The sequence below is a fragment of the Drosophila kikkawai genome, chromosome 2R (genome assembly GCF_030179895.1).
Source record: "Drosophila kikkawai strain 14028-0561.14 chromosome 2R, DkikHiC1v2, whole genome shotgun sequence".
Classification (NCBI taxonomy): domain Eukaryota; kingdom Metazoa; phylum Arthropoda; class Insecta; order Diptera; family Drosophilidae; genus Drosophila; species Drosophila kikkawai.
Window position 1 is genome coordinate 10,284,872 of NC_091729.1, and position 23,166 is coordinate 10,308,037.

The following is a 23,166-nucleotide window of genomic DNA, read 5'->3' on the forward strand; positions in this document are numbered from 1 at the left end:
GGCTTTTTCGGTGGATCTTTCAGCGCGCAACCCACACACAGATACACACGGGAGAGGTACGCCAGGAGGAGGCTCGCACTGGTACTCTGGCCTAGCCCAAATCCCAGCGAGAGAGTGGATAAAAGAGAGCAGACAAATTTTAGGGAGAAGTATTATGTTTATTAGTAGAAATTCAATGCGCTTGGCTTAATCAGTCGAAAGAGGGAGCTAATTGCCTAGGTTAATAATGTATCTGGTAGATGTATCTGTGTTGCAGGAACTGCAAACTCTACGCGATCCTGGGGGGCCGGGTTCCGCCCCGAAAGGATCACTAGAATGAGCATTTCATCTCAATAGTAGTAGGTATGTAACTAGGTGCTAGGATTTAAACTTATGCTAGGAATTCCGCTGATGCAGTTCGAGTAAAGCCTCACAAATCGGCCACCGACTTTCGGCGCACGTACTTGGCAAAGTAATCCGGACGCCAGCACTTGCAGGAGCCGGGAATGAGGAACCAGTCGTAGTACAGACGCACCTGGAAGCAGCCCAGCTCATCGTTACCATCGCAGTGGGCATCCGCGCCCGCCGACGATGCCGAGCCGCCCGAGGTGCCATCGGAGGCGGTGGCCACGCCGGCTCGCTTCTGCAGATACTGCTGGTAGGCCTGGAAGTCCTGCACCGAGGGCGTCTGCGTAGTGGTTGAGCTGGAGGGCACTGTGTCCTCGGCATTCGGATAGAAGATCTCCGCCACAAGCAGGCTGACCCAGCGCGGCGACGACAGGCAGCCACCGTCCAGGTAGTGACAGCGTGCCTGGATGCAGCGCGTCACCTCCACCGTCTGGGTAAAGTAGCCCTCGTAGGGTATCTGCACCACATAGCGCCAGGCTCCCTGATAATTCTTGGCAAAGACGGGCGTAGCGTACTCCACCTTGGCGGGACAGGGCGTGGGTGGACCCTCGTACCGAATGGGTCCCACTTCCTCACGACGCTCTGCCGTGGGCGTGGCTGGGGCAGAACCACCGGTGTCTCCTTGGATGGCCCTATACAGGGTGCAGAATCTGTCGAAGAAATATAGAGATTATTGAGCTGAGGGGACAGAAGTTTGAGGAATGCCTGTTTCCAGTTTTTGGATTTTTAATCGGCAAAGAAATATTAATATTCATGAGAAATTCTATGAAAAGTGAAATGGCCACCTAGTTTTCGTTCTTGCTGGGTTTTAAATTCTTTGTTTTCAGAGTTTTGTTGGCGTTATTAATGATTAATGGATGACCTCCTTAAAGGGGCCTTTCTAGCGGCAAATTAAGAGATGAATTCCACGGCTAATATCCGCATAAAAACCTTACAAGTTCTACAATCCCCTTGATTTTATATATTCGAAAGTCTCAACTTACACTCCACCGCCATCGCAGAACTTTCGTGGCTTCCGCTCCTCGGCGGCTCTGCGTTGCTGATGCTCCCGCTGATGATGCTGGTCCTCCTCGTCCAAGGCCGGATCAAAGTAGCTGTACTCGTTGACCTCTATGCCTTCGGGCTCACTACGTCGTACTCTCGTGGATCCTCCGGGCGGATACGGCCTATCGATATTGTTGCTATCCAGCTGCTCAACGGGCTCATCACGAATGATCTGAGTGACCTTGGGCAGAGTGTCATCGGCCTTGAGGACGGGCAGGGTCTTGGAGAGAAACTTCAGTGTCTGATTACGGATGAGTTCACTGCAGAAGGATGCTTTAGAGATATTTGGTTACCATTGAAGAAGCCCATATTACTTACAAGGGATAGGGCTCGCCAAGTACGTTTTGACCCAGCGGATTCTTGGGTATCTGACCCTTGTTAAGATCTCCGCAGATGTTATGGACGGACACCGCCGACTTCTTGCCGGCGGCCACGTCCTTGCAGTCGGCATTGACAAATGTGTAGGGTGGAAGCCTGACCTTGGGCGGCACTGCATTGGGGGACTCCACGAAGGCATAGTATCCCTCCGGTGGCTGCTCCTCGCCATAGTCCGACGCCGACTGTTGCTGCTGCTGCTGGGGCTGGGCTCTGGCCAACTGGGCCAACAGCAGAAAGCTGAGAATTTTCTACAAAGACAAGCGAGAAAAGATGGTCACGGTGCTGGTGTAATGTCTCGGACCTGCCGAGGGACTGGCCGCGCACATGAGTCAGATTAATTGCCCGCATGAATGGCCAGGCATTGTCCGGATTCCGGAGAAAGAAGCGATCTCTTTTGAACCCGCACAGCCCCAGACACTTTTGGTTGTTTTGTTGTTTGGCGAAAGCGCGAAAGTTTCCAAGTTTCTGTTTCTGTTGCTGTGAAGATAAACAAACGCAGCAACTGAAACCGAGTCGCCACTTTTGCATCTCTCTGCTCACTTGACCATTAATTGTTCGTCGGAACTTTCCCTGAAATTCTGGGCGAACGAAATCAAAAGTACCTCCCCAAGACAGAGCCGCCGCCGCGCACAGCTATTCAGGTCAAGTGGCGCAGCTTGGTGGGCGGATGCAGTGCGGCAGCCGAAGCTGAGGAATTTCTCTCTCTCTCTCTTTCGGGACTCGTGACATGGTTCACAGCGCAATTTGAATACGCCGCCGAATGAAATCCGAAATTGGGTCACTTGACGGAGCTCGTTCTTTTGTTTTTCCCCTTCTAATGGGACCCAAAAAACAAGTTTGCCCTGCTCCCAAAAACGGAGTGATCCCAATTTGCATAGGTAAATATTGTTAGCCCAATTGCAGATTGGAAACCTGGCCAACGACTGAGCTGAGCTGGGAGCTCGCTATTCTTGGCCAGAATAGAACTCGTTGCGTGCCACACACCACCGCAGCTAACGGGAAAGTTGCTCGGCACGGGAACGAGCGGAACGTTAGGCTGCTCCACAGTTAGCTTAATTCATTAGCATGCTCCAGAATCGTACGGAATCGGGTTCGGGTTCGGGTTCCCAGCCAGCTCTAGTGGGTAACGTAACGGTAGTAAAGAGTGGGCCGTGATCGCTTAGTCCGCCAATGTTAGCGCATTGCAAAACAAAAGACTTGGGCAACGAACTTGACTTGGAGTCGTCGGCACTTAGCACACCCGTAATGATGACATACCAGCACTAGGCGATAATCCATCTCCGCTCCTCTCCTCACGCACTCAGCACTCGGCACTTTTCTTCTAGGTTCTTCTTTGAGTCTTCGGCTCTTGGACTTGGCCTTCTTCCGTTCTCCTTTCGAACCGTTCGCAGTGATGGGCAATGGCAAGCGCAGAGAACCAGACGCGTCAAGTGCAGCAACTGAACTGAGACACCAACCGAATCGCTGCAGACGTTGAACCTCCGCGGAGGTCTGCTTTTAAGCCCCGGTCAACTGTTCAAGAGCGTGCAGAACGTCGGCGTTGAGAAAGTGGAAAGAAAGAAAGCTCTACCTTGAATTTTGCATAGCCCAAGAGAGAGTCAAGCTTGGAGATGGTCTTCCTGGTTCAAGGCATACTTTTGGGCGGTTAAAGCTAGAGTTGTAAGGGTGTAAAATTACAAGAAATCGTCGGAAGTAATGTAAAATTGAGTGGGTTATAAAATATTTCTAAGGGGAATTAGCCCCTTAAAAAAATCGAAAAACAGAGTTTGGAGTTTGCAATCGATCATAACTAAGCCAAATATTTTTATACTCTTGCAGGGTATTATAATTTTAGTCAGAAGTTTGCAACGCGGTGAAGGAGACCTTTCAGACTCTATAAAGTATATATTTTCTTGATCAGCATCAACAGCCGAGTCGATCTAGCCATGTCCGTCTGTCTGTCTGTCCGTCTGTCCGTCTGTCTGTTTCTACGCAAACTAGTCCCTCAGTTTTAAAGCTATCTGAATGAAACTTTGCATATAGTCTTCTATATACTCTCACTGCTATATATGTCGGAACGGGCCGGATCGGACGCCTATATCATATAGCTGCCATACAAATGTTCGATATATTTAAAAAAAAAAAATTATAACTTTGCTGTTTTTCAACATTTTTGCACCATTTTTCAGATATGGCCATTTTATATTATTTCAGAATTCAGACTTTCGATAAAAATTTTATGAAAATCGGACGACTATATGATATAGCTGCCATAGGAACGATCGAGAAATAAATAAGAAAACAAGAAAGGAAGCTAACTTCGACACGCCGAAGTTCGTATACTCTTGCAGATTGCAATTGGATTACTAAGAATCGAGCCATTCTGGTTAAATAATTAAAAATCACAAATAAAAGAAAATATATAACATTAATAAAATGCTGAAAACACACACAAAACAATTTGACAGTTACAGTTACATTCCTAGCTTTACATTTTCTCTACATCTACCGATCGCTTCTATGGCAGCTATATGACAGTTGTCCGATTTTCATAAAAGTGTACCAAAATTCTAAAAATAGTAGCAAAAACTTAGTCCCTTGTTCATTTTTGTTCAAAAAATTATATAAAAATTACAGGTAAGTATTAGAAAAACGAACTCAAAACCGCTTTCCGAATTGAATTTTATGCGTTTGGCTGAGTTATGATCATTGAAAATGAAATGAAAATGAGGTTTTTTTCCCAAAAATGATCAAAATAAATCGCACCAATTTTTCAAAAATATGAGAAAAATTGGGAAAAAATGAAATTGAAAAGAGCCATAAACGTAGTATGCAGTTTTGTTAAGCTTAGAAAAACTAACTCAGAACAGCTTTTCGAATTGAGTTTCATGCACTTTTGACTTAGTTATGATTTTTTGAATATTAGTATTTTTTCCCAAAAACTATCCTTTTTTAAATATAATTGCAGGAAGCTGCCAGGAACTCAAAGCGGATGCCGATGGCGAGACAGAGAGCGTTGGCAAGGAGGATCAGGACGAGGAGGAGCAGAAGCGGACCAGGTGCTGGGGCAGCACGACAAGGGTGCCACCAAGACCGAGCCGAAACCACTGGAAACGACCTCCGACATTTCCACATACCTCACCTTTTCTTCTTTTATTTATTTAAAGCTGAAGTAAATAAAAAACCTTTAAAACTTTGATATTTTTGACTTATGAGGAGGATGCGGTTTTTTTTTTTGGGTGGGATAATTTAAACAGGCTCAATAGAAGGGCATTCTTGCGGTGGACAATGGAAAAAACATCAAATATTGCAAAATTGCTAGATCAGCATCACTGGCAGTTAGTGAGAAATAAATGCAAAAAATTCAAAATAGCTAGATGAGCTCACTGACAGTTAGTAAGATGCCATTTTGTCCCAATAATGCAAAATAGCTAGATAAGCATCACTGGCAATTAGTGAGATGCCATTTTGTCCCAATAATGCAAAATAGCTAGATAAGCATCACTGGCAGTTAGTAAGATGCCATTTTGTCCCATTAATGCAAAATAGCTAGATGAGCATCACTGGCAGTTAGTGAGATTCCATTTTGTCCCAATAATGCAAAATAGCTAGTTGAGCATCACTGGCAGCTAGAGATGCATTTTGTCCCAATAGAGCATCACTGATGCAGATGAGCATCACTGATGCAGATGAGCATCACTGATGCAGATGAGCATCACTGATGCAGATCAGCATCACTGATGCAGATGAGCATCACTGATGCAGATGAGCATCACTGATGCAGATGAGCATCACTGATGCAGATGAGCATCACTGATGCAGATGAGCATCACTGGTGCAGATGAGCATCACTGATGCACATGAGCATCACTGATGCAGATGAGCATCACTGGTGCAGATGAGCATCACTGATGCAGCTGAGCATCACTGATGCAAGTGAGCAAAACTTTTCAATCAAATTGGCCGCTTTCCAAACTGGGGTAACAGGCGAACAGAAACCAGCAGCAAGCAACTGAAAACTGGTATAAACTGTTATAAAAACATTAGGGAAAAATTATAATTGGTATAAACTGTTATATTTCATTTTATGCATTTATACTTATTTGTTGCTGACAACAACAGCTTATGGCAACAACAACCTTTTTACAACAACATCCCTACAGCAGCCCATCCAAATTTCCGAACATTTCCAAGCAAATTGCCCGTTTCCCAAACTGGGGTAACAGGCGAACAGAAATCAGCAGTAAGCAACTGAAAACTGGTATAAACTGTTATAAAATGTCCAAGTTCCAAACCATTAAGGAGCCGGCGCAGGTTAGCGGAGACTCAAACCTTTTGAATCCAAATTTATGTTTTATTTTACAACTGCACCTGGGCACACTGAAACTGATCTTCGTTAAATTCAAATTCAAATTTGGCAGTTAAATTCAAATTCAAATTTGGCAGTTAAAATATTTAAAAAAATTTGTTTAATTCTAAAAAAATTCTTAAATAAATATAAAAAATCTAAAAAATGTTTAAAATTCAGAAAAAAAATTTAAAATTCAGAAAAATTTTAAAAATTTAAAACAATTTTTTAAAAATGTAGAAGAATTGTAAAACATCTGAAAAAAATGTTTAAAATTCAGAAAACGAATTTTAAAATTTAGATTTTGCTTTCTAAATAATTAGATTTTTCCCCAAACGATCCCAAATAAATGCCGCCTTCACAAAAAAATTGCACCATCTTTTATTGATTCATATTTGTGTGTTCCATCAATAACATTTACATATTTAAATTGCATTTATAAATATTTTAATTATTTACGCCTGCTGCAGGAGCCGAGATCCGATCACCGTCCTCCACTGCTGTCGGGTTGAGATCTGTCATCCCAGCTGCTCGCTCCTCCAGCTTCACCTCTGCCGATCAGGTGATCATTACAACAATTACAATGAACTTGATGAACTTGTGTTTCCCAGATCCCTGCGCACGCTCTCGTTTTCGCTATTGGAGTGCTGTAAATATAAGAAATAAAGCTATGGAAAATTAAATTAAATTATAGTTAAGTTTTTAAGAAAATCAAAATGCAGAACAGCTTTCCGAATTGAAATTCATGCGTTTTTGGCTGAGTTATAAATTTTCAAAAATGTTTATTTCCCCCCAAAATTATCACAATAAATGGCACCAATTTTTTTCTTCCAATTTTTCTTTAAAAATTCTTAAAAAATTTTGCGTAAATATTAAGGCAAAACGGAGTATGCAGTTTTATTGTTATTATCTTATAGCTGCCATAGGAACGATCGGTAAATTTATAGAAAACAAGAAAGATAGCTAACTTTGGCCAGCCAAAGTTTGTATACCCTTGCAGGTAACAATTAAAATATATCATAGCTAAGCCAAAAATGCATTAATTTCGATTCGGAAAGCAGTTTTGTGTTAGTTTTTATTAATTTAAAAAAACTGCATGCCAAATTTAAAATTTTAAGAAATCAAAATTTTTGGCCATTTTTGCTAATTTTAATGATCAAATAACCCTTATCAAATTTTGCAAAAATGGCCAAAAAATCGATTTCTTCCTGACATATCTAGAAAGATTCCTCTGTTGATGCTGATCAAGAATATATATACTTTATAGGGTCGGAAACGTCTCCTTCACTGCGTTGCAAACTTCTGACTGAAATTATAATACCCTGCAAGGGTATAAAAATTATAACTTCGTTGTTTTTCAACGTAAGTTTATCTACTCTCAGATATAAGCTTTTTTTATTATTCTAGAACTTTGGTATAAATTTTATAAAAATCGGACGACTATATCATATAGCTGCCATAGAAGCGATCGGTAAATGTATAAAATATGTAAAGCTGGGAATGTAAAACTGTAACTGTTAAACTGTAAACATAATAAGTATAGGTAAAATTTAATGAAACTCTGTTTTGTGAGTGTTTTCAGCATTTAAATCTATAATATAAACATCGAAACCAATCTGCAAGGGTATACAAACTTCGGAGTGCCGAAGTTAGCTTCCTTTCTTGTTTAGTTCGAAAACCGTTTTCGGTGTTTTTATGAGGAAAATAAATATTATTATCTGTCTTTCCTATATGACCCCATATATACTGCTTTCTTGCCCATTAGTTTATATTCTTACCAATTTAAAAATCATTTTTCATATCCAACAACTTCACGTTTATTTACGAATACACTGTGAACATTTTACACCGTAATAAAGTTCTTTCTCTCTGCAGAAAACAATGTCGTAGAGTCTTTATCAATATAATGTGTTTTGGTGTAATGCTTTCTTCTACATGTAGAATACATTATTTATAAAGTAATATATATATATATGGTGTGTATATCTTTTTGTTTGTATATATAGATCCGCATTATAAACGCACCCACAAAACGCAGCCAGACATCGAGTCGAAAGAAGTTCTCATCTGCAGTTGTGCCAGAATTGTATATGTGGTTGTGAAAAAATGACACGGTTTTAGCAAATAGATTAAATATATATATATAAACAAATCAAGTAATTAAAGAGAATATACATAGGATCTAGGTTTTAGGTCTATAACTATACGCATAGATTGTAGTCTGAAACTTGGTTTCGTGTACAAAAAACTAAACTTAGTATGCCAAGCACTTCATCGTTACGTCAGAGATGGTTTTGAGAACTATACAAGAGGGGGTAGAGTCGTGTGGAAAAGGGGGGAACTAAATCAAATAAAATTGTACTTATTCTTCACTGTTTTGGCGCAATAAATATCAAAGCAATGTGTCCATGTATTCGTTAGGGGAAATAAAGAAAACGCATCCTCGTCGAATAAATAATCCTAGGGCTTACGGCTACGGTAACGGGCTCCTTCTGCCTTGCTACTCAAGTTTCCTTTCAACTTTTCAAACTTAATGCAATATTGCAACTATCGTATATATGAGTACATATCTTAAAAGTAAACAGAGTTGTATAACATCTTCTTCTTCGCGAAATATCATATAAAGTAAACTTTAGGCTTATAGCTATATAGTGCGTTTGTGTATGTTCTGTTTCGGTATCGTTTTCCGTCCATGCTCCGTTCCCTGGATCATAATATCGCATCTAATTCTTGGGTGAAACAGTGATGAGTTTGTGTGGCGTCACCGGAGAGATCTTTAACATAAGTTGCTTCAATTAATGCGAATTCGTTCACTCGGTAGTAATTCTTGAACTTACCCATAGGGACCTGCCCATGTATGAATCATCGTCGTCTTCTATGAGTCCCGCGGGATGACGGTGGCCCTGCTGGTCAATCAGCAGCAGCGTGTCCTTGCTGCACGTGTTCGCCGTCTTGCGCAGCAGCGACGACAGCGTCTCCGTGTAGTTGGAGCTCGTGGAGAAGGAATGTCGCAGACTTAGCTGCTGCTGGTGGTGCGTGGCATTCTCCACCGCCGATACGCTGCTCCTAGATCCCTGCCAGTTGTGATTCTGCAACACCTGCCGCGACAACTGCAGGCTGGAGGACAGCTGCGGTGCATTGCCGTTGCCATTGAACATGGCCGAGGGTGTGCTCATGTGGCCGTTGAACTTATTTTGCAGGGTGGAGGCCGCCGTCACCGAGGTGCTTAGCGATCTCGGCGAGGAGCGCGACGAGAGCGAGCTCTGGGAGGAGGAAGAGCTCGACGAGGAGCTTACATGGCCATTGGTCTTGGCCTCGGAGGTTAGTTCGCTTTCAGCGGGGGCTTCGGATAATTTGACTTCTTTTGGCTCGGGTTCCTCTTTCTTCTTGTCCTCCTCCTCCACCAAATCGGCGCAATCTTCGTCCATGGCAAATATGGGAGTGACTTCTTCTACGGCCAGCGCTTGAAGCTCATCCTTCGCTGCTGCTGCTGGGACTGCCTCAGTCTTGCTGGTCTCGCTTAAGCTGGTATCCACATCGGCATCGGCAAAAGCGATCTCTTCAATGTTGAGCTTATGGACAACCTCCACAGGCTTCTCCTGGGCAGCAGTCGTTGGCTCTTCAACAACTAAAACGAAACCAAGGCATTGGGTTAAAATGTGTCCACTTAAATACAATTTTAGATCCCCTTACCTTCATCTCTTTCCTTGCAGATCTTGGGTATATCCACCGGCTTGGATTGAGCCTTCTCAGCTGACGTTTCGGTGACCTCACTGGAGCCCTCCAGCTTCACCGGCTCCTTCTCCTTGCCAGAAGTGGAGGAGGCCGATGACGAGGGAGCTGGGGCTATGCGCGACACCCAGTGATCACCGGAATTCGAGCTGGAGCCGGAACACTCGCCGGCGTCCACACTGCGACGCTGATAGAAGAGCATGTAGGCCTCGTTGTTGATGATGTCCTGCTCGATGGCGTCCTCGGGCACCTTGCTCACCCGCGTGTCATCGAATTTGTACCACTGGCGGTCGTAGGGATTCTTGCAGGCGGCCGTGTAGTGGCCTGTCTCCAGCGTATCGCCCTGGTGGTAGCACACGGCGTAAAGATCGTAGCGCGTGTCCTTCGGATCGCAGCGCGAGTTCAGAGTGGAGGATCGCGAGTCGCCGGAGCGGCCACGCTTCCAGGGATTTGAGCCCAGGCCAAGGCCCAGTCCCGCTCCAATACCCAGCGAGCTGCTGGCGCTTTCATGGACGCCGCGGGCCAGATGCGGCGACATGTCGAAGGCGGTGAGCGGAAACTTGACCATGGTGGTCAGCTTGGCCGCCTGGGGACCTTTGGCCTGGTGCTGGCGGAAACGCTTGAAGTGCACCACCAGGATATCCGGCAGCGACCACAGACCCAGTGTCTTCACCACGGGCAAGTACTGCTGGCAATGCGGGCAACGCCAGGCGTCCTCGGCGCTCAGCGTCTCCGCCTTGGTGTAGTGCTCCAGGCACTGCTCCAGAGTCAGCGAGGCAGTGTCGCTTGGTTTGCTGGCACTTAGCCTTGCCACGCTTTCGTGCTCTACAACGGCCTCCTCCACGTCCTGCTGCTTGCTAAGGAAGTGCTCCTCGGGCGAGCTCCACTCCAGCAGCAGCTTGATGTGTTGCGGCCCCGCCTCCGAGGAGAGCACGGACAGCGCCATGTCAATCATTTCGGTGAGCAGCGGATGCTCCACCTGCTCCAAATAGGTGTCCGGATCGGCAGAGGGATCCTGCAGGCGTATCCGGAACATCTCAGCCAGCGGCGTGGCGTAGGAGAAGACCTCTGGCTTGAGCAGCGGCGCCATTTCGCGTAGCATCCGCTTCTGCAGGTCCTGGTAGGAGCAATCTCGCGGCGCCTTCATGCTGAACGGAGCTCCAAAGCGCGTGATATCCTTGCCGTCCTTCGCTCGGTAAACGTTGGCCACTAAGAGGAGCAGGTCCGCCTGCGACTGAGCTGCGGCTGGGGCAGGGGCAACTGCCGCTACGGGAGCCGGTTTATCCGACGTCTCGGCCGGAGTAGAGGACTTGGAAGCCGGCGTCGCCTCCGGCACCTCGATGCAGTAGATGGTCTCAATGCTGGCCAGTGTCTCCACCGGCTGTGTGTCGTAGAAGACGCGCGTAAATCCCTCGGCATTCAGATCCACCAGCACCATGCGAGCTCCATCGATGCCCGTGTCCGTCTGCAGCTGCTCCCTCAGGGCCACAATCGGCGATCCAGCTGGAACTCGCAGACCCATCCGCACCTGGCGCGGCACTTGCTTCATGTAGACCACAGTGACGAAGATCGTCTGCTGCGTGAGCTGCGGCAGCTGCACGGAAATGCAGTGGAAGGGATCGAAGGTGTTGGACTGTTTCTCGCAGCGCGGGCAGGTGAGCGAGGAGCGAAACTGGGCCTGGAACACGGCCTGGACGAAGCTGTTGTTGCACCGAATGTGATTGGCCAGCGTCTCGGCGGCGATTACCTCGTCCGAGCGTCCGTACGAGTTCTGCGCAGAACAAGGAAGAGAATGCGTTAGGCGCGATCTTGGTATCCAACTTGGTATGGTTCCCACCTTGAGGCTCTTGTAGCGCCGCTTGCTGGCCGTGTTGAGGTCTTCGTGCACCTTGTCTAGCAGCCAGAAGAGGAACTCCTGGGCGTCGTGCTGCGTGGAGCTGCGGAACTGCGTGCCATATCGATCCACCACGGCCTTGAAGCTGGTGCTGTGGTCGCTCTCGTTCTTGCAGGTCCAGAGAGCCTTCAACACGTTGGCCAGCTGCTCGGTAAGCTCACCCTTGGTGCCGAATTTGCGCGAGTTGATCTTGTTGCGTCGCTTGAGGTCAGCCTGAAGGACGGAGAGAGAGGGAAAGATCAGAGATTAGTGGCAAGTCTTTCTGGATGGCAAGTGATCTTTGTACCTTGTACTGGTCTAGGACAAAGTACTCGGCCAGGATGTCCGTGTGGCTGAGGCACTGCAGCACCGCGTTCATGAAGCACGTATTGCCATGGTTCTTCAGTCCCATCACACCGGGCGTCTGGTCTGGCGGCCACTGATAGCCGCCAATTGGCGGTACTCGCTCCCCGCTGCCGGCTGCTCCTCCATTCGCTGAAGATCCCTGACCATGTTTGTTCGCCTGCGGGGAGTGGAAAACAGAGAACTATGTTAGTCGGAGTACAAATTGGCTGCTCAAGAAACTCGTTTCCAGATCACACCGGAGTGCAGTGGAGTGGAGTGGTCGGGCGGCCAATTGGGTTTCAATTTCGTTGCCAATTAAAAATGGTTTAGCGCAGCTCGCCGACATCAATTTGCGATAAATGAAGAAATGAATTTAGAAAACAAGCTGCAAAAAAGAAAGGCCTGTCTGTCTGTCGAACAACAAAATACTCTTTTCATAAAATGTAAATAATAATCGTTTAGCGGATATTTATGATATGCAGATGAGTCAAAGATTTCCGCGAAATTCGCTCGAGATATATATTTAATGAACCAATTAGGAGTACACGTAGTCTATGGCGAGGGGTCTAAGGAGATGGGTAAACCTGGACGGGGTGTGCTTGGGTTCAATCGTCTGGAAAATTTCGGTGTTAATCACCAAAGAAATCGAAATTGGTTTAATCGGGATGTTGGAGGAGGTGTGTCTTCCTAATGGAATTCCTCTGCTCAACGAAAATTTTCCATAAAACAAAATAAAAGCAAAGCAAAGAAATAATAATAAAAATACAATACAGCTCTAAATGGGGTGTTCGCCTGGCTGCGGTGATTCCCCCAGTGCAATCTCTTGGCCTTTGTGCAACTGGAGCGGCGTCCAAATATGAATTTACGATATTATAAACACGCTCTGGAAACACACGAGTGCCTTTAACGGGCTCCGCGTTGCGTTCAGCAATGAAATTTTGTGGATTATGAAATTGGCAGCCGCGAAACCGCCTATGGAGGTCACTCTTGGCGGTTGCAGGGCGGTCAATGCTAAGTGGGCTTATGTACATATTTCCCGATTTCCCTAGGAAATGCAGCAAGAAAATATGGTGACGAAAGCGGACAAAAGATGAGTAAGCCTGAGGCAAAAAGGTAACGTCATCGTTCGCGCGAATCGATGCCAGCTGAGAGATATACGATATACGAGTGTGTTGTACCAAAAAAAAAAAAACAAGAAAAAATATCAAACAAAAAGCCAGCAAATAATGGATTCAATAGAGCCAACAACAACTAAAAAAAGTGGGCAAAACAAGCGACCGAAAGAAGCGCAAATCGAACACAAAAGCCGGTTTTTTGAAAGCGAAAACCCACGCAAGATAGGAAACAAAAAGCTAAATAACTGGCAAAGAAATCAGCAACGGCCAATGGTAAATTGGCCAAAAGGGAAATAAATCTCTGTGTGGGCAGGGCAGGGCTGGTGGTGGTGATGATCATAACACAACCAGGAGGCTAGGCTCTAGCCCACTGATTAGATTTCGGGTACCTCTTTTCTGCGCCAGCATCCGGTGTAAAATGGCACGATATCTATGAAGGCGATGCGGTTCGCGGGCGAGTTGTGCTCCTCCGACTAAGATACAGATGCGGCAGTCCGGATAAAGGAGGAGAGAGAGAGAGAAAGAGGAGTGTTCAGTTAGCTGGGGGTTCGTCTCCAGGTGACAGTTAGCACAGATATTCAAGCTGCCACATCACGGTGCAGCACAAAAGTTCCCAAGACATTAGCCGGGATTTCGTTGTCTCATTCGCTTAAGCTTAGTGACACCATCCATGACAAACCCAACCAAACCCATTCCCATTCCCCTAGCCAGACTCTTTGTTGTTGTTTCAGAACCCGAGGAGACGTCGTCTTTGGGTAATTGTTGCTTTTGTTGGCCAGCAAATTGACATTGAACTGACGTTGACTGCATCGAACAAATGCCATTTGTATTGTGTTCTCCCTCCGGTTGGGGGAGTGAGTGGACCATATTGAATGGCGGCCAAGTGCCTGCTCTCGAGTGGTCTCCCCTCTTGGACAATAGAAAGATGCCCTGCAAAGGGCACGAACTTGGCTCTCCTCCGCTCTCTTTAGGAAGACTTAAGTTTAAAGCCCTAACCTTGGTTCGCCAAAAAGCTGATTTACTTAATAATTAAGAGGCGCCGCCGCGCTAAGCTAAAAGGGTTCCGAATTTAAGCAGCTCAGCTCATTAGAGGCAAACCCAATTAAAATGGGCCCGACCATGATGTAAGCTGAGCCAAAGCCGCGGATTAAAATGGCAAAAAAAAAAAAAAGAAAGAGTAGGGAGGTATAGGCAGAGGGTTCCAGGTTCCACGGGCAAAGCCTCAATGAATAAATTGAGTGGAATTTCTGAACCAACGCATGTCCAGATCTAGCTGCTATCCATATATATATGTATGTATATGGTATATATATCAGCGCTGACCTAATCGCGGTGGTCAGGCCGCTATGCGAAGCATTTCTCACACAGCTGGAGACGACGGAGCAGACTTCGAGACGTTGCGCATACGCCGCGTTCGCCAGCCTTTCATTCCATTTTTACATACATTTTCCCCAGGCTTTCGGCTGGTTAATTGAGCCAGAAATACGGAGAGGCATAGAATACTTGGGCCACTTGTCTCAATTTGCGCCGGCAATTTTATCATCATCGTCATTATTATTTATAAATTTAAGCAAATTTCTCCGCCTTTTGTTTGTATACGTTTTGCGGGCGGCGGGAGTCGAGTGGCCAAGTGGCCCCAAATGTTTTTCTTTATGTATCAAGTGTCGCCTCCTCGTGCACTGCCCCACGTTCAATGGGTGTCGGCTAGCAGCTAGTCCATCCCCCAAGGCTTTGTTTACATTAACGTATTCCGCTTAACTTGATGTATCGAATTATTATGCCCGCTTCTCGAATTCTTGCTGCCTTTTTGTGTGTATGTGTGTGTGTTTTTTGTTCATTTTTTTTCGTTTTTCGTTTCAGGCGGCAGCAAAAATTCCATTGCGCCGTGTGTTTATGCGGCCAGAGCTCTTGTGATAAGCCCAGCGGACCAGATAACTTATAAATACAATACTGCACTGCACTCCAGGTATTTGCTTTTGTCTTTTTACGTAATAACAAGCACTGGATGCAGATACCTACTATATATTTCTGTATCTATAACTCGTTGCTGTTACGCTTACGTTTTATTAAATAATTGTAAATAATTGAAGATAATTGCTGCCCCACGAGGCTGTTATTACCGCCGAGAGATCTTGGTCAGGGCATGAATGAAATTGGTCCGGAGAGTGGGATCGAGATCGAGTCCGGAATTGAGAGCGATCTGAAAGCCATTGTGGAACCAACCGAGAGTTCTCCTACCGGTTGGACGGCATTTTATTAATGGGCCAATCGAGCAGACTATTATTAGAGCTCCTCTATATATATGCGTATATGATTCGCATTATCGCCACCCATTCGTCAATCGTGAAATCGCATTCGATTCTCAGACTTTAAACGCTGCCAACAATGAGTTCGACCCGCCGCCAAACGATCACGTGACACCTATGATCGCGTCACCAGTATTATCTTTGATTCCAGTTCGCGCTGAGATTTATGAGCTCCAAGGCTGGGATTGCGGATTTCTGCCAGAGAGCGAGATATGAACTTGAAATGGCGCTTGGGCAAACATCTGGCTAGCTGGCTTTATGGTTTCTACGAGCCCCGTCCAGACGCAATCGCTTTATTGCCGCCTTTAACCACCTCCCAGCAAACTAATTAGATCTATTGTGTTATGCAATTGCCGCCAAGTGACTCTCGCACGCGGTTAGCACCTTGCAGGGCGTTGTCACGCCCATTTCTGAAAAAGGGGCGCGATTACGTGGCGAACGCGAGCTCTGTCAAGGTTGCGCCCACAATGGGCTTCTAATCAGGCCACCTTGCGATACGAGTCGCCGTCGTTGTCGTCGCCGCTTATCAGATACACAAGTGCTATCTACATATACAGTGCGTGGCGTAAGTGCAACACCTCTGGGGGGCACTCTCCAGATACGAGTAATTAATAACAAATAGAACCCTTCCCGATGAGCGAGTGCGCCAGTCACTTGTAGTGATAGCTGCTGGCATTTAGCTCTCATTCATGACAATATTTAATGGCCCTCATTCAGCTGGGGTGTCGTGATCACTTAATGATTAAATTAACTACGTAACCGAGTTATTGTTTTTAGCAAAACTGGACTCTAGCGATGATTCATTTGGAGCGACTTTTACGTGCTATTAATCCGATGATTGAGAATTTTAGTCGAACCCATATTTCAGGTTTTAGACTTGATTTATCTGCTCACTCTTACACTGCTGGTCGGCACTGTTCGCCCCTATGGATTCTGTCAACTTTAACTGATATGTGACGTTCGGCTTGGACTGGGTATTTTTGCCAGGTCTCTAGGCCCACGCTTTTCTGCCAAGGGCAAAACGCTTGACAGCAGACGCGACCAGCGATTAATTTGTACTTTTCACTTGGAAATTTTGTCACATTGTATGTGTAATCATGAGAAGGTACAGATAAAGAAATTTATTTGAATGTTTGGCAGGCTTTTAATAAGTATTAATGTTGAGTTTGTGTAATCTAAATGAAAGTTGACCTTGTGGCATTAATTAAAAGTATTTGTGGAATATGTGTTATGGTGTAAATGTATTCTGCGGTATTTCATTTACTTAAATTAACATTCAGCTTTGAATTTAAAAGGGGCAAGTACAGTTGAATGAAATGTTGAAATGTTATATTTAAATCTAAATTAATTTTTAGAAGGAAAGAGAAAATATATTTTATATTTAAGAATGGAATATACGTTTTTGCCGACCTTCGTATTCTTAATTTCTAATTTCTTCTATATAATAAATTCCTTTTCATTTATTCTAACATAAAAGTTAAGTTAGTTTTCCTTTGAATTAGAAACCCATTAGTTTTTCGTTCTGTGTATCATATAGTATAGTAACTGTATGGGTGCAAGGGGTGGCCCCTGTGGACTACTGGTCTTCTTGATGACGGTTTTTGGACTCTTTATGCGACTTTATGGCCATATATCATGGCGATGGGGCGACCTGAGAAGCGCGTAATTAACTCTGAATGACGTGGTTCTTTTTTCGTAGCTGTCTGGAAACACAGAGATATACATATAAACTAACTAAACAAGAAACAAAAAAGAGTAACGGCCAATTAGACAGCCTAAGCGCTGAAAACATAATTTTTCACTCCCCCCAAAAAAAAAAGAACGGAATACAATACAATGTACCGGCATGGCGTGGGGCGGCCCCCTTGAAACCGAAATGTTAATTTCAAAATGATTGTTTATGAAAATAAACGTGCCGTCGCCGCGCCGGGCCATGGAAGTACGAAAATAAATGCAAAGGCTAAAAATTCTGAAAAACATTTTTTCAATTAGTTTGATCTCAATTGATTTTACCTTGAAAGCGAATTGAGCGAAAGAGGGAGAGCAATACAGAGCGAGAGAGATAGGAGGCAGTGGCGAGTGCAAAACGTGCGAGGCAATCCCAGCGAAAAAGGCAACAACAATAGGTAGCCATAGTATTCGCAATAGAAATAACAACAATTCGCACCGTTGTACAACAGCAAAAGTTACGTGTGAGCTGCTGCTGCTGCTGCTACAACTACAACTACTGGGGCGGAAATACAAAATGCAAAAAAAAAAAGAAAACAACCAAATCGCGAATACAAGCAGCCCCCTTGGAAAGCCACCCCTCTTCGTGCACTTGAAATATCATAGAAAATCAGCAAACAGAAGCGAATAAACAGTGACGGAGGTGGAGGTGTTATTTGTGCAAGGAAGGACGGGGGGTTTCTGGAGGAGGGAACTGCAAGCACACGCTGTTACGTACTAATCTAGGCATCAACAAGTGCAACAAAAACAACAACTAGAACAGCAGTGACGGCAAACTAGAGAGCAACAACATGAACCACAATTTAGAGGGCGGCTAAAAAGCTAAAGCTTACGGAAATAGACAAAACTGAATATGATTGCACAGGGAGAAAGGTATATATAAACAGCTGTTTTTGGAACCCTTGGAGATCTATGTATTTGTTTTAATTGAAGTTCGAGCACGGTTGGGCACTGTACGTTCAAGGTAAGAGCTACACTGAAAGAATTACATCTTAAATAATGAGTCAATGGAAATATGAACGAAATTCTTCAGTTAGGCTTCTTCGTTTATAAAAATCATATAGGTACGTTTTAAGTTGGTTATAAAATTTATATATAATGCATAATGATTACGAATTATTATTATTTTTTTTTTTGGATTTTCTAAATACAAGAAAATTTATTTATAATTAGTAACAATTCCACAATTCTACTACTTATTTTAAATTTTATTTACCATAAGAAAAATAATGCAATTAATTAAATAATTATTACTTTATGACTAATATTAATTTATTACTATTTATTTTAGATTTGAAAGAAAATTTGTTTACAATAGAAATAAGAAAATGAAATTTAAAATATTCCAAAATACCCTATTAAAAATACTAATGTCAAGACTAAAATATTTCTAAAATCCAACCGTTATCATAGATTCCAAAAATACTTTTCTAGGTGAAAAATTGCCTCCTCTACATCACGTGTTGTTCTTGTTATTGTTAAGATCGTCACACACAGAGTGTCACTTTTGACTTTTCCGCCATAGCTTTTCCTCCTTCCGAAAACCACATTTCCCTCCCCCTTCCGCACCGCTTGCACACACACACACACACCATTCATTTGTTGCCATTTGCAATTTTTGGCATGCAATCTTTAATAAGGCATATTATTGCTGTTGATGTTGTTTTTCCCAGTTCTCGCCGTGCGATTTCGTTTTTCTATTCGCATTTCGCTTTTCCGCTTTTCGCGCTACTATTATGTACTATATGTGTATATTTCTCCCGCTTTTGTGTGTTGAGTGTGTTTCTCAGTTATTCAAAACTGGGCTTCTGAATATAATCAATGCGAAATGCGAAATGCGCGATGCCAGAGAGAGGAAAAGCGCGAGATACAAAATGCCAGTGGCGTGAATCATAAATCACAGCAATTGTTTACAATGAGGTAATCGCTGGAAGCGGCAAACAGCATTAACAACAATGCTCAATTGCCACATAATGTCATTAAGAAATTATTCACAGACAGACAGACAGCAGGCGCAACCGTATAGTAGTAGTACGGACTTGTTGATCGGCTTTGCCACCGACTGTTTTCGGTATTCAGTTTTTCATTTTTCGTTTTTCGCTGCTATTTCGTTTTCTTTTGTCGGTGAAAGGTGCCAGAAAAAGACAAAAGGTAACCCAGACAGACAGAAGCAAAAGCAACGACTATAAGTTGTATTTAGTACAACTACAACCGCAACTGGCCAAAAGTCTGTACCCCAAATAACGGTGCAGTTATATGGCAATAAAGCAGGCAAATAAATATATAGTAAGCTGAGCTTTCCAATTCTCGTTAAAGTGCAGCTTCCCCCCCGGTTTCGTATGGCTTTAATAGCAGCAACAACAACGCCAGTTGTAGCTTCAACACAACCGGACACTGAGTAGTTTTCATTGAGCTCTTCACGTGCTCCACTCCCCCAATTACCCCAATATCAAACACCCGCCATTGCCGCTTAGCTTTTGAATGAAATTAAAACTGTTTTCGTATGCGGTTATCGTTCTGGAATTCAAAGCGCCAAAAAGGTCAACTGCACTACGTCCATAAGGTCTTGCCCTCTACAATTAATCAAACCATTACAACAGCAACAGCAATCACTCGGAAACAGTGGAGCTTCTTTAAGGGTGAAATTATAAAAGGAAATGTAAAAAGTCACATTTTGCTTGGAATTTAAACTAGAAGAATATAGTTAGTCATGATTTTACAAATATGTTAAAATATATTTTAAGCAGGCTCTGAAATACTTCTCAGTTTGACTTTGGTTTTGTGAAAAATAGATATCATTCTCTATTCAGAAAGTCCCCCAAGTCGCAGATAAATAATTCAACTTTGTGAACTTGGACTGTCCACACACACGCTACACCCTCCTCTGTAAGTATTATTAGATCAAATTGAATTCCAGAAGCCACGAATTGCTTCTCCTATCGCTAAATTGAGTGGAGGGGGATTGAGATAGGGATTGTAGGCGGAGGAGGAGGTTATGGGGTGTGTCATTGTGCCCTGCACTTGTCTTCGGCAGTTGTCGTTGTCGCTTTCCCCCCTAGGAAACGTAAGAAACTCAGACAAAAGCGTGGCACACATTTGTCAGCTTGCGCCTCTCCTTGCCGGGAGTTGGATTCCCCAGTGGCAGCGAAGAGGCTCCATCTCTACCCGAGGCACTCCATCATTAACTGTGTTGTCTCGCTCCAGCAGCGCACGACCTGAAAAACTCTTGTTTTTTGTGTCTGCCTTGCTCGCTTGCCTGTTTGTTTGTTTGTTTATTATAGCGCGAGCAGGGAGCTGGAGGAGAGGAGCAACAAATGTTGGCAACATTTACACAAAAATTGTTTGAACAATTGCTGTCTGCAAAACAAAAGGCGCCCACCTACACCTAGTTACAGTCCCCCCGAAAACCTCTTTTTGTTCATTGGAATAACAACAAAAATTATGATAATAATGAGACAGCAATTGTTTAAAAATAAAATTAATTTCCATGCGCTGTCCTCGCGTATGGTAATCGTAAATTTCTGCCGCCTGAAGAGCGTAGAACATTTGAGATACACTTCAAAAAAGCGCAATCCGATGTATTTATAGTTGTGTAAACAAAGGCTTTTTTATCCGCTGGCGAACAAAGAATGTGGCATGCCATATATATAGGTATATATCTATATAGATTACCATGCCGAAACTCCGTACTCCCCGCAATAAGGCAAAGTGCCAGCCAAAGTCCCAATAAGCCGCTTTTCGGCACGATACTTTGTATCTCTTATCACCGGACCCGGGCAGGCGGTGACTCAGCATGGGGAAGCAAAACAAAAAGTGAGTGAAAGCATGTGAAACGTGGCAAAGGGCGATTCGTGCCCAGTGCTGACTAGTACTATATAGTACTAGTCCACGAAATCTGAACAGTCAGGGCGAAATGCAGCGTTACAAAAGAACGATGCCAATTCGGAGACAGATGCTGCCGTGACAAAGACCAAAGAGCAGGCGCACGAGACGCGAGCAAAACAAAGCGGCCGATAACGCACTAAACGATGCCTTTCATAAATACACAGCCGGAGCTCCCTGATAAGAGCCATTGTGGAGCACGGAGCACGGAGTGTGGAATATGGAGTCCATATACGGAGCAAGGCGGCACAGAGTTCCGAGCTATTAGAAGCTGCACTCTAAGCACAGCGAACAAAGAAAGGGAAAGAAAGAAAGAAAGAAAGGTGAAGCACTCCGGTGACTGCAACTATGTAAACTACGTTTATGCGCACACTTTAAATTGCAAACAAGAGACAGCTTGCAATAAGTAAACATGGCATTGTTACACTTTCTTGTTTGCTAATAATTTAAGCACAATAACTATTGTTATGCCTGCGAGTAGATTAATCGTTACAGAATCAGATGAATAGAACTGTATTCTTATTGCAAATACTTTTACTGATTAGGGGGACCTAGGGCCTATTATATCACCTCTGGTGTTTAATAAGACTTAAGTTCCTATTTGAAAAGAAGCGAAATAGAAAAGATTATTAGGATATTATCATATTATTTATCAAAATAAGGAAGAATTAGGGTAAGAATAGATTCTTACCATACTACAAATTTTAATAAATTAAGACGACTATGGAGATACTTAGTATTAAAATTTGAGCTGCTTCTACTGCTTCATTTAGTTATTTTTATAATATTTTTAATCACAATTTAATGACGCATAAAAAGCTTATTATTTCATTACATTTCTTCCTGAAATGTACAGCTACAATTACTCATAAATTACAACATTTAATTCAGAAACTTTATTGACGCATAAACCCTGCGTTCGATTGTCTTCCTGAAATACCTGGTGAGTTCGTCTAAAAACAAAAAAACCATTGTTTGCTTATAGTATTTAAATGGAACTTACCACAACATTCACCGTGGAGCTCAGATGCTGGGCGATCCGGTTCAGAAACTTCCTGAAGGACGAACGACGCAGGACACGTGTCCTCTTGTTGTTGTTGTTATTATTATTGGCGGTGGTGTTTGCATTGCTGCCACTATTGTTGTTGTTGTTATTGTTGTTGGCATTGATGTTGGCATTGGCGTTGACCGTCGTCGGGGCCTCGTAGCTGCTGAGGGAAACAATACTGCCGGAGCGACCACGTCCCCCTCCCACGCAGGACGATATGGCCGTATGGCTGCCACGTCGCTCGGCGTTATCCTTGCGGGATCCGGTAGTGCCGGAGTCCTCGCCCAATTCGCCCGTGGCCGTCGATGTTTTGAATTTACGTGACCAGCGAAAGGGATTGCGTGGCAAGGAGAAGGCGCGGCGAATCTTTTTGGCGGCATTCGTGCTCTTTTCCTGCGACGCCGTGGTTGCTGTTGCTGGTGTTGTTGTTGTTGTTGTGGCTACCGTTGCTGCTCCTGATTCCGTTTTTGTTGTTTCTAGAGTCGCCGCAGTTGTTGTTGCTGCTGCTGTTGTTGTTGTTGTGTGGGTGGCGGCAGCGGCTGTGGCGGCGTCGCCCTCGCTCTGCTCTCTTCGCTCTTTTGTTGTGCCCATATTCCTGCCTCGCCTCGCTTTCTCTTGCTGTCTCGCTCGCACACTGAACACACCGATTTTCGTCACATATATTTACGATATAAATTGCACTGACGTGTATGTGGTTGTACTAAACTATAACTAACTCGAATTGACCTTTTTAGCAGTGATTAATGCACTTTATTTCCGATTTTTCGCCCCTGCTTTCTTTGGCTTTTTTTTTTGTGTCTGCCTCCGCCTCTTTCTGCTTCTTCTTCTTCCACTTCTTCCTGGTGACCCACTCCCACTCCGCGACGGGTGTTTGTTGTGTATGCAAATACTTTCACTTTTGGCGGCGCGTCTGCGGTCGGCCTGTCACGGATCGGATCGAATCGATCGGCGAGTTTGAACTATTTTTCTAATTTTTTAGCCGCTAGCAGGCGGCGGTGGAG

General features: G+C 44.2%; 2 protein-coding genes across 2 annotated transcripts; both read right to left on the reverse strand.

The window, feature by feature from the left end:
• Positions 1-147: 147 nt before the first annotated feature.
• Positions 148-3,229, reverse strand: spz6 (Spaetzle domain-containing protein 6). Its single transcript, XM_017171568.2, has 4 exons — positions 3,067-3,229; positions 1,750-2,057; positions 1,371-1,691; positions 148-1,037 (listed from the first exon to the last, which is right to left on the reverse strand). Exons 1-4 carry the CDS (start codon positions 3,085-3,087, stop codon positions 410-412), a joined length of 1,278 nt encoding a protein of 425 aa, XP_017027057.1. The 5' UTR covers positions 3,088-3,229; the 3' UTR covers positions 148-409.
• Positions 3,230-7,942: 4,713 nt separating this feature from the next.
• Positions 7,943-23,166, reverse strand: Usp15-31 (Ubiquitin specific protease 15/31). Its single transcript, XM_017172034.3, has 6 exons — positions 22,121-23,166; positions 12,049-12,264; positions 11,706-11,975; positions 9,830-11,639; positions 8,974-9,764; positions 7,943-8,910 (listed from the first exon to the last, which is right to left on the reverse strand). The coding sequence occupies exons 1-6, from the start codon at positions 22,754-22,756 to the stop codon at positions 8,860-8,862; spliced, it is 3,774 nt and encodes a 1,257-aa protein (XP_017027523.1). The 5' UTR covers positions 22,757-23,166; the 3' UTR covers positions 7,943-8,859.

Coding starts and splice junctions, on each gene's coding strand:
- spz6 (XM_017171568.2), bottom strand. CDS start 3,087: ATGGATTATCGCCTAGTGCTG. Junction 2,058..3,066: donor TGGATTATCGCCTAGTGCTG/GTATGTCATCAT, acceptor TTGTCTTTGTAG/AAAATTCTCAGCTTTCTGCT. Junction 1,038..1,370: donor TTCTGCGATGGCGGTGGAGT/GTAAGTTGAGAC, acceptor TTTCTTCGACAG/ATTCTGCACCCTGTATAGGG.
- Usp15-31 (XM_017172034.3), bottom strand. CDS start 22,756: ATGGGCACAACAAAAGAGCGAAGAGAGCAGAGCGAGGGCGACGCCGCC. Junction 12,265..22,120: donor GCTCCACGGTGAATGTTGTG/GTAAGTTCCATT, acceptor CACTCCCCGCAG/GCGAACAAACATGGTCAGGG. Junction 9,765..9,829: donor CTGCAAGGAAAGAGATGAAG/GTAAGGGGATCT, acceptor GTTTCGTTTTAG/TTGTTGAAGAGCCAACGACT.